This window comes from Microplitis demolitor, chromosome 2 (assembly GCF_026212275.2).
Source record: "Microplitis demolitor isolate Queensland-Clemson2020A chromosome 2, iyMicDemo2.1a, whole genome shotgun sequence".
In the NCBI taxonomy this organism is placed as follows: Eukaryota; Metazoa; Arthropoda; class Insecta; order Hymenoptera; family Braconidae; genus Microplitis; species Microplitis demolitor.
In genome coordinates this window covers 5,267,468-5,277,551 of record NC_068546.1, presented here as the reverse complement: position 1 = coordinate 5,277,551, position 10,084 = coordinate 5,267,468, and the positions used below count along the sequence as shown (strand labels likewise).

Genomic DNA, 10,084 nt, shown 5'->3' with positions numbered 1-10,084 from the left:
CAATTTTTTAAAAATAATTTTTTTTTTATAATTTGTCACTTAAAAAAAAAATCCAAAAATTATTAGGCGGCTAATTTCAGTATAATTTTTTTTTAACATTAAAATACAAGTGGATTGTAATTAAATATATTTTTATAAAGAATGTTATTTAATTATTAAATTTTTTCTAATAAACATTTAATTTATCTACTGACTCATAATTTCGAAGTTTGTCTACAATTTTAATATAAAAATCTGTAAATATATTAATACTATTAAATTATTGTAGAAAATGATTAATTTAATTACTGTATGATTATTAAAACTTTTTGAATCTGAGTACGTACTGTATTAATTTATTTAAATAAAATAAAAATATTCAAATGCATTTGAATAAAAATAAAAAATTATAACACACATTTACTTGACTCTACAATTGAAGTGAAAAATATTAAATTATATTTTATAAATGCAGTGTCTGTTAATAAAAATACTTATTAACAATCTTGTTATTGTTTCATACACGTCCCTCTAATTTACTGATTACGTCATGAACATTCTCTATAACACTGTAGATGTAAGGTCGTTCCATTGGATTAGTTTTCAACATTGATTGGATCAGATTTTGAATGTCCTGTGAAAACAAAATAATTGTTAGTTTAATTATATGATAATTAATAAATAATTAGTTGTTACCTCATTGTAAGGTGCGTTTTCGGGAAAAGTTATGTTCGCACTTATCACAGCTAGTGCTACACTGTCTCCTCGTTCATAAACTGCTTCAAATGGAGATTTAAAATAGCATAAGGCGTATAAAATACAACCAAGTGACTGAAATTTTTTAAAAATAAAAGACATTATAGGCAAATTAATTTAAAAAACTTTTTTTACCATACCTGCACCAAAACTTTAAATTTTTGCCCTGTTTAGCGGATAAAAGTCGTACTTTTTATTATGAGAAAACAAATGATAAAAATGAATGAAGGAATTTTTCAAATTTTTAAATAAATAAATAAAATATGAGCAAACTACAGTCACTACGTAACTGCCCGAGTATTATTGACAAATTTATTAAATATATTTAATACGATTATAGTATACGATTTGAATTTAATGTTTATTAAAATCTCTACGCTAAAACTTACTCCAGAATCTTTTGTTTATTTTTATTATCATTGAAATTTAATAAGACAAATCTCATCATCAACTCACAAGCCTATTGATTTCGATGATTGTATAATCACCGGATCCAAAAAAAAAATCTGCACGATCAAATTTTTTTTTATTAATCGTCTTTTATATTTTTTTTTCACTGACATCAAATTAAATTTGGCTAATTTTTATTATCATAGAAGACATGACGTGGACTAAATTTTTCTTATTCTCTCTTAATTATATACATAATAGTTATATATATTTAGTCATATTCTGTGACAGAATAATTAAAATATTAATTTATTTAAAAAAAATAAATACGACCGTCTTTTTTCCCGCGTAATTTAAATGTAATTCGAATGATAGAGATACATTTATTTATCTTGATAATTGGCAATAAAAAAGAGTTTAAACCATGAAAAGACACAAATTCAAGTCAAGACCTTTCTAACGATACCAAATTTAATAACGTTAACTAATCATATCATATAGATATGGCGGGAACAAAATTTTCTTTATTCTCTTAATAATATAGATAAAGAGGGTAAAAATTAAAAGTTGCGTATTTAAATATTTGAAAAATCAGTGTGCGGATTTTTTTTAATTTCATTATTTAAAATTTATAAATTTATAATTGATTAATATCTCACGTCTGCGACATTTACATTCATAAAAATTAGCATGTGCGCAATTCTTCCCGCAAAGAGAGACAAAGTTTAAACTTTTAGATGCGGTCTGGTGAAAAATAGTGAACATGCGATGGAGGAAGGTATATTGTAAAAAATTGTCGGAGTAAATGTGAATCAAATCCGAAGGGAAGTTTATTTAAATATTAAAATTCCAAATTGGAGTGAATGCGGATTTAAATAAAATCCAGATTACTCCGAAATCACTCCGATGAAAAGACAAACTCCCTATTTACTCCATATCCAAAGTAATTTTTAGTAAAAACTCCGGAACTCCGAGTGAAATCGGATTTAAATAGAATCCGTAATTACTCCGAGCACTCCCGATTTTTTACAATCTAGGGCGTGCCAATCCGCGTGTTTGCTAGACAACTACACACGCGAGTTAGAATATTTTACTGTCTCCCTTTGGTGTGTAACATACTAATAACACTCTGATTAAAACTGCGAGTTTCAATCCCTATTTTGCCAGTCGAAACAAACCAATTTCAGACCAATGCGATTTACCAGACAATAACTGATCAGTTTCTTCCCACTAATGAGGTTCTGACTTAATTTCATTCCTGTCAGAATCTCGTTTATTTATTGCAACCCTCTAAATCTTTATGGAATTCTAATAACTAACTAAACTGACACTTGTGTTTAAAAAATGTAAAAAATAATATGAGTTCCAATAAAAAAAATTTTTAAATTAATAAAAAGCCAATACTTTTTTTGTTAAATTACTTAAATTTGAATATTTAAAACACAGCGTGATTTTTTACTGCGCTATCAGTCAGAAATAAGCCTGTTTCTACTGACCAGATATTAAAAAGTCCCAGTATTAATTCAGGTAATATGGAAGATAAATTTAGCACAGTATAAAACACGATTTCAGACTTCAGGTAATGCCAGTCAATTTCATTCTCGTCTGAAATCGTCTTGTTTCATTCCTTGCTACTCAATATATTATTTAAAAGTAATAATGATAATAATAAATACCCAAATATCTGTACGTTCATCAATCATACAATAACTCTCGACATTAAATAATTCTGGAGCTCGGTATGGCATTGAGCATCTTTCTGCAGCAATATCTTGTAAAGTTTGAGCCTCTTGAGCACCACATACTTTAACTCTAGCCTGGGAAACTGATCCTAAAAAATAAAAATTTCATTTAAATAAAATTACCATCTTTTAATATTTCTCGGTGACTGACAGAATATTACTACATGCCCACCATGTAATGACATTTATTTTATTATTATTATGAAAACAGCTGAAACCATAAAGACAAATTCACGAGAACAATTTTCCAACGATACCAAATTTAATCCGTTTTATTTATTTTATCACAGAGATATATTTTAGATTAAGTTTTTTATCCTCCGAAGGAGGGCAATTATTTCTGTCAAGATTTTTCTCTCAAATAAAAACTCGACACGCAAAATAAAGAGCAAATTTCAATACACTTCTCTTTAATCTAGCAATTTACGTTTTTATTTTAAAAAATTTTTGTTCGTCCACTTGAAATTGATGGAGCAAAAAGACCCGCCTTGATAATATAGATTATATAATATATAAATTATTCTACAGAAATTAAGTTGAGTATTGTATGAAATTGATAAATTTTCAGACAGAGTGGACACGAAATTATTTCCTATAATTAACCTATTGTCCTGATATCAACCCAGATTTCTATATTGGTGCCTTCACAGAGTAATAGGTCAAAAAATGTTTTTTATTCGTCTTTTCCTAGATAAAACTTTGCGCAATCCTCTCCACTGTATAAATTATTAACTGTTTGTAATAATATTAATAGACATGCTACGGAATCAATAGATTTTTTATGTACGAGCTCTCAAATAATTACCATTATAGCACAAATTATATCTAACGCCTCTGAGGCAACTTAGATTAAGTACTTCATAGATACTATTTGTTATATTTTTTTTTGTTATTCAAATTCTTTGTATATCTTGTAGTCCTGTCATTGGCTTATGCCGTTGGGCTCTAATAAATAAATATAGAAATTTCAAAATTCCTTGATATTTCCCGGTTTTCCAGTAATGTTTTTTACACTTTTCCCTGATTCTGAAATTTCAGTCGTATCATTAAGATATTCAGTTTTTATTGTCAATAATTAAATTTGATGTTTAAATTATACGAGAAACCAAAAAAAAGTCAATAAAATAAATTAATATGGCCTACTTTCGATTATTCGATGTTAAACATTTGTAAGTTAAAATATTTAATAAGAAATTTTATGATTGAAATAAATTCAAAATACACTAGTCACAAAAATTAAAGAACATTAAAAAAATTTCAAATTTTTAAGTGATTTTCAACGGGATGTAACTCGAAGGAAAATGGTCGTACAACAAAAACAAAAAAGACAAATTGTAGCTTCAAGTGTCTAGTTTTTTGATCTGGTCTTGAATTTTTTTTATTATCCACGATTTTGAAGTCATAAAAGATCAATCACAATTATCGAAAAAAATTTATTGAAGCCCGTAGACCGCTTTTAAGACGAGCAAAAATTTGGAAAATTTTTTTTTGTACGACCATTTTCTTTTGAGTTACAGCCTGTTGAAAATCGTTCAAAAATTTGAAATTTTTTTAATATCCCTTAATTTTTGTGACTAGTGTATTATTGAAAAGTTTAAAAATTGTGAACTGTCAGAATTAAATTCCCGGATACTTTTTGAAATTTCCTGGCATTTTCATACTTCCCAGTTGCATTAAATTCCGGGTTTGTGGCTACCTAGTCAGGTTATTGACATTTAAATATTCAAAAAAACTCGTTGGAAATCTGCAGATATTTAATTTCTTTACACGATTATTGCTGAATAACATTTTTATTTACCTAGATCCATAATAATAGGAGTCAATGTATCATCAAGTAGAATATTAGCAGTCTTTAAATCTCGATGGGCAAGAGGTTCAGGTTTAACATCATGAAATACTTTAACACCCTCACATATTTGTTGAAAAATATTTAATACATCTAATGGACTGAAGTAATTGTTCGTTTTTGATCTTTTTTCCAATTCATAAGCCAGCGTTCCTTTCTAGAAAAAAAATTATTATTATATAAAGAAATCCAATGACTTTAATTACTGATAGAATTTAAAATGATTCAAAATTAATAATTTGATAAATAATTATTACATGATAATAAGGTAAAACGAGTAAAACTTGACTTGTTGCATTAATTACTGGATCAGCAGCACCTTTGGACGTTGAATCAATGCATTCAATAATATTTACATGTTTCAATATCGTATGATATTCTATTTCTTTAGCAGCTATTTGCTGATCTTCAGCACTATGACATATTACTTTTTTTATTGCATATTTCCGACGTGTCAAAGCATCTTCTACTAAATAAACTGAACTAAATCCTCTAAAAAATAATAAAATATTAAAATTTAACCAACTACAGAAAATATGAGGCATTTCATGTCAATTTGGACAGTTTGAAAAATTTTAATTTTTGATTTCTTTCATTTTTTGACATTTTGTATCCATCAAAAAAATCTTCCTTTAAATTTTGAAATTTTTTCAATGACCCGTTCGGAAAATTATTTTTTTTTGGTTTTTGATCATAACTTCTTCAATAATCTTCAAATCGAAATTTTTATTTTTTTATGTATTTTAAAAAAAAAATACGAACAAGTTTTTCAAATATTTTTCTATGAGAGTTCCAAGTTTTAAACTTTAAATATTTTTTTTCAAAGTTCATGCATATTTTGATCTTTTTGAAAATTTTTTATAACAAACTATGATTTTTTCTATAACTTTTAAATCCGTCCTGATTGTGAGACTTTCCTGGCAATTATTTTTTTTTTATTTTTGAAAATTTAAAAAATTTTGTTTTCCCTATTAGTCATTATGAATACCAATTTTTGTGACTATTTATTATTTTTATAATTCTTTTCAGTAGTTTTTAAAATTTTGTATTATATTTATATTGTATTGTAAATTTTGTATTGTGTTTTTAAAATTAATAATTAGTCGTTACGTCCTTTATTTTTTTTTTTTCATCGATTATAACCAGATTTAGTGATTAATTATTAATTTCAAACACCTGATTACAGTAAAAAATTGTAAAAACTATGTAAAGAATTCGAAAAGTAATAAATAGTGATAAAAATTGGTATTCATATAATGAAGAGAAAACAAAATTTATTATATTTTTAAAAATCTGTGGATAAGATTGTAATTTGTTATAAAAAAATTACAAAAAAAAAAATTAAAAAATGCAGGGCAGTAAATTTGGCGGACATCTGAGAATTTTTAAAACTTTAAAATAATAAAATAAAATGTTTATAAAATAAAAATAAAAAAATCCATGTTTAGAAAATTCAAAAATCAGTACATGGATTTAAAAAAATTTTTTTTTCTGATTATTTAATTTTGCTATTTGTAATTAAAAAATTGTTTTATGTCTGCTACATTTAAACTTTTAAATATGCATGGACTTTAAAAAAAATATATAAAGTTTAAAACTTGCAAATCACATAGAAAAATATTTTGAAAAACTTGTTCTTATTTTTTTCTTAAAAGTACATGAAAAAATAAAAATTTGAAAAAAAAAAAAAAAGTTTCAATTTGGTCTACTACCCAAAACGATGAGTGTAAATGTAGTAGACAATTAGAAATTTTTGAATAGAAGAAATTTATGTAAAATAAAAATTAAAAAATACGTACTTAGAAAATTGAAAAATCAGTACGCGCATTTTTAAAAATTTCATTTCTTTGTTCACTTAAATTTATAAATTGCCACATCTACTGCATTCACATTCATCAAAGACGATATGATCAAAAAACAAAAAAAAAAAAAGAATTTTCCGAATGTGTCACCAAAAAAATGTCAAAACTTCCCAGGAAAAGATTTTTTGACGACAACAAAATATCAAAAAATGAAGGAAATCAAAAATAAAAATTTTTCAAACTGTCCAATTGACAGAAATGCTCCATAGATTTTTAGGTTAAACTTAACATAAATATTTTTATATTTACTTACAAATAAAAAAAAACTTTAATTAATATAATAATAAAAATGTTAATTACCCATCAGCAAGATGTTCTAATATATTATATTTTTTATCATTCACAGTAATTGTCTCTTTTGAGCAAAGACAGCCCATTTTTAAAATTAAATTCAATCCTAAACTATTCATATTTTTTAATTACACATATTTACAATTAAATATTCGTTTTATTTTTTTTTTTTTTTTAATAACTATTCATATTTTCCAATTCCAGTTCATTTAAATATATTTATTTATATATAATTTTTGAGTGTACAATTAACCTCTCGAAAAAAAATAAAATAAAAGTTCGGAGTGACGTCCAAAATAAAATAATAACAATTAAACTGTCAATTAACGAATGAGAAAAATAGATGGCGGTAATTCATTTGACAAGCGCGCAATTATTTAAATTTTCGCTCTTATTTGATGATGGTAAAAAAGACATCGCACTGCACATTGCGCAATCGTAATGTAATATGCAAACATATATATACTATTACATATATTTCATAAGAGATATATAGATGTGTTAAAGTAAAAAAATATATCTCTCAAGGCGACTTTAGTAATCAATAAACACAAGATCAAAGCTTATTTACAACTCCAACATCTGTAATATTTGAAACAAGTAAGCAGACCAGTTTTAAATTAGAGCTCGCTGATACCCAAGTTATCTTTCAATTTATCACCGATCTTAAAATTTATCATTTTTATTTTTTAAATAAAAGAAAAATAAGTTTTGTTTAATTTATCAGTTTTTAAAATTTTTATTGTGTCAAAGTTCGCGATATTTTTTTTTAATTCTTCAAAATAATTTTATACTCATTTTTTAATTTTGTAATATTATAAAATTATTTTGTTTTTTAATTTTTATTAACGAAATCTAGATATGGCGCAAGCAAGTTCGCAGCCGCAAAGTGTCAATGAAAAAAGTTACATCTTAGATGCAAGAAAAAATTTTGAAGACGTGAGTAATTTTATATTTTTAAATAATTATAATATTTCACTATTTTAATTGATAATTTTGTAAAACTGTTTTAAGATTTGAGTGTAAAATAAAAAAACACAAGGTGTTTTTATTTATTTTTTTCTATTGTTTATTTTAATTATTTTTTTGGGTTCTGACACTTTTTTTTACACCCTGTGACTCAAAAAATGTATTTATTTTTTTTACTATTTATTAATTAAATAATTTTACTATATTTGTAATTTACTAATTAATGAAGTAATTACTTTAGTTAGCAAACTAAAATTTTTAAATTATTAATTGGGAGTTTAAACTTCAAACTTTAACATAATTATGCAAAAAAGTTATACAAAATTCGGTAAAATTTATATTTGAGAAAAAATTTTAGCTACTGCCGTATATTTAATTATTATAAATATAATTAACATATTTATATATTAAGTAATTTATGAGACGAATGATAAATATGAAAAAATTTGATTAAAACTTCGTCTTTCTTCCCCTGCAAACTGCAATATTAGTCCCCTGACGGGTGATAAATATAAAAAAAAATTGAATACTTTATTATAGACATATTTTAAATTATTGGACTTGCAAATTAATTAATTAGAATTTTTTAATTAATTTATGTCAGCGTTTTTTAATTTAGTCGCGACAACTATTAGTGCAGTTTCTTGCTTTGTGTCAAATGAATTAGTTCGTAATTATTTACAATGCGAGTTATTTTTAATTTGTCTCGAGTGTAAAGCTAGTAATTAAAAACTTGTGATAGATCAGTTAATTATCAGTCCCATGACAAGTATTTTTGTTGTAAATTATTTATAATTGTCTTAGATTAAACGAAGCTCGGGTTGAAAAATTAGATCTGATTTTAGTCTGAGTGCATTTGGACTAATTAGTCTGTATTTGAACTAGTTGATCTGTTTTTGATCTTTTAGAAAAATTTTAAACTGTTTTCGATCTGTTGTTTTAAAAAACAATTGCGTTACGGGCAGATAAAACTAGATTAATTCTTGAACTTGGAAAAATTTTAGTTCTGAAAATTTGCACGGACAAAACTAGATTAAATCATGGCCTCGTAATATTTTTATTTATGGACAATATTTATAAAAAATATTCGAAGTTCCAGAATAATTATGTTCTGTTTACCATTTGCTCAGTATCTTTTGTTTAAAAATGTCGGCAGTTAATGATAGTTTGACAACTTTATTTTTTAGTTGTCTTGACTGAATATTTATAATATTGAATAAAAGTAATAAAATTACTCTTAAAATGTCAAGAAATTTTTCTTATTTGCTGGATAAAATCGAAAAATATTTTGGCATTAGAAACCATCAAAATTCTTGTGACATTTTATTACGAAAGCGCATTTACATGTTTCAAATATCAAGAAAATTAAAATAAATTTGTAAATCTAGATTATTATTATTTATATTTGTAAAACGTCCTGTTTTTGATCTAAAGGCGAATAGAAGTAGACTAAGAATTATAGTGAAGAAGAGTCTGTTTTTGTCCTAAAAATTAATGAACACAGACTAATAATTATAATAATAAAGCCTGTTTTTAATTTAAAAGCGATTAAAAACAGGCTCATTATAATACGAAAACAAGTCTGATACTGGCGTGGATAGGGGATAGTACGGACACAAACCGATTAAATTTCAATATAAAATAAAAACAATTTAAAAATCTAAATTAAATAAAAAATATTTTAATTTATCATTTATTTTGAAACAGATCTAATTTTTCGACCCGAGAGATTTACTCACTCACAGAAAAAACCGGTATTTTTTTGGAAGTTATTACAACAACAATAGTCCTAAGAAATTTTTTGTTTTCAATTTATAGTGCAAAATATTTCTCACGCCAAGTCATTCCTTTTTTTCTGTGTACAATTTTGGTTTAAAATTAGTATATAAATATTAATTTCAAGTCAAAAGTACACTACGAATTCATAAATTTTCAAGCCAAATTTTTTTTTTGAGTTTAACTTTCATTTTAAAGATTTTTTTTGTACACTTGAATTCACCAGATTTATGTTGTCATTCTTTGCACATAAAATTCTAAAATGATTGTCTAAATGATACTTCCACTGGCATGACACCAACAAAACATTATTATTCTGTTCGCGTACGTCATATCAGCTTTTTAAAAATGGATGAAATTTTTAATGCAACGAAATTTTTATTGGTCCAAAAAAAATATAGCTTCAGATTATTATATTTTTTTGTCTTTACACTGTGAAAAGAATAACTTTTTTCAAAAATGTATATTCTTAC

At 24.9% G+C, this 10,084-nt stretch overlaps 2 protein-coding genes across 5 annotated transcripts in view; one reads left to right on the top strand and one right to left on the bottom strand.

Moving 5' to 3' along the window:
• Positions 1-10,084, top strand: part of LOC103568757 (putative sodium-coupled neutral amino acid transporter 11) — a 45,312-nt gene that overhangs the window by 21,326 nt on the left and 13,902 nt on the right. For 2 of the 4 annotated variants that reach the window (XM_008545719.1, XM_008545718.1), the window contains exons 1-2: positions 7,372-7,466; positions 7,726-7,805. In XM_008545719.1, coding sequence (XP_008543941.1) covers positions 7,728-7,805 — 78 coding nt within the window. In that variant the 5' untranslated portion in view covers positions 7,372-7,466; positions 7,726-7,727. Of the gene's footprint in view, positions 1-7,371; positions 7,467-7,725; positions 7,806-10,084 lie in introns of those variants that run through there. The other 2 variants (XM_053743208.1, XM_053743207.1) reach the window with 1 other exon arrangement.
• LOC103568759 (serine/threonine-protein kinase 16) lies at positions 74-7,156 on the bottom strand. The gene is made up of 6 exons (XM_008545720.3): positions 6,876-7,156; positions 4,971-5,205; positions 4,666-4,870; positions 2,802-2,956; positions 676-810; positions 74-613 (listed from the first exon to the last, which is right to left on the bottom strand). Exons 1-6 carry the CDS (start codon positions 6,983-6,985, stop codon positions 497-499), a joined length of 957 nt encoding a protein of 318 aa, XP_008543942.1. The 5' UTR covers positions 6,986-7,156; the 3' UTR covers positions 74-496.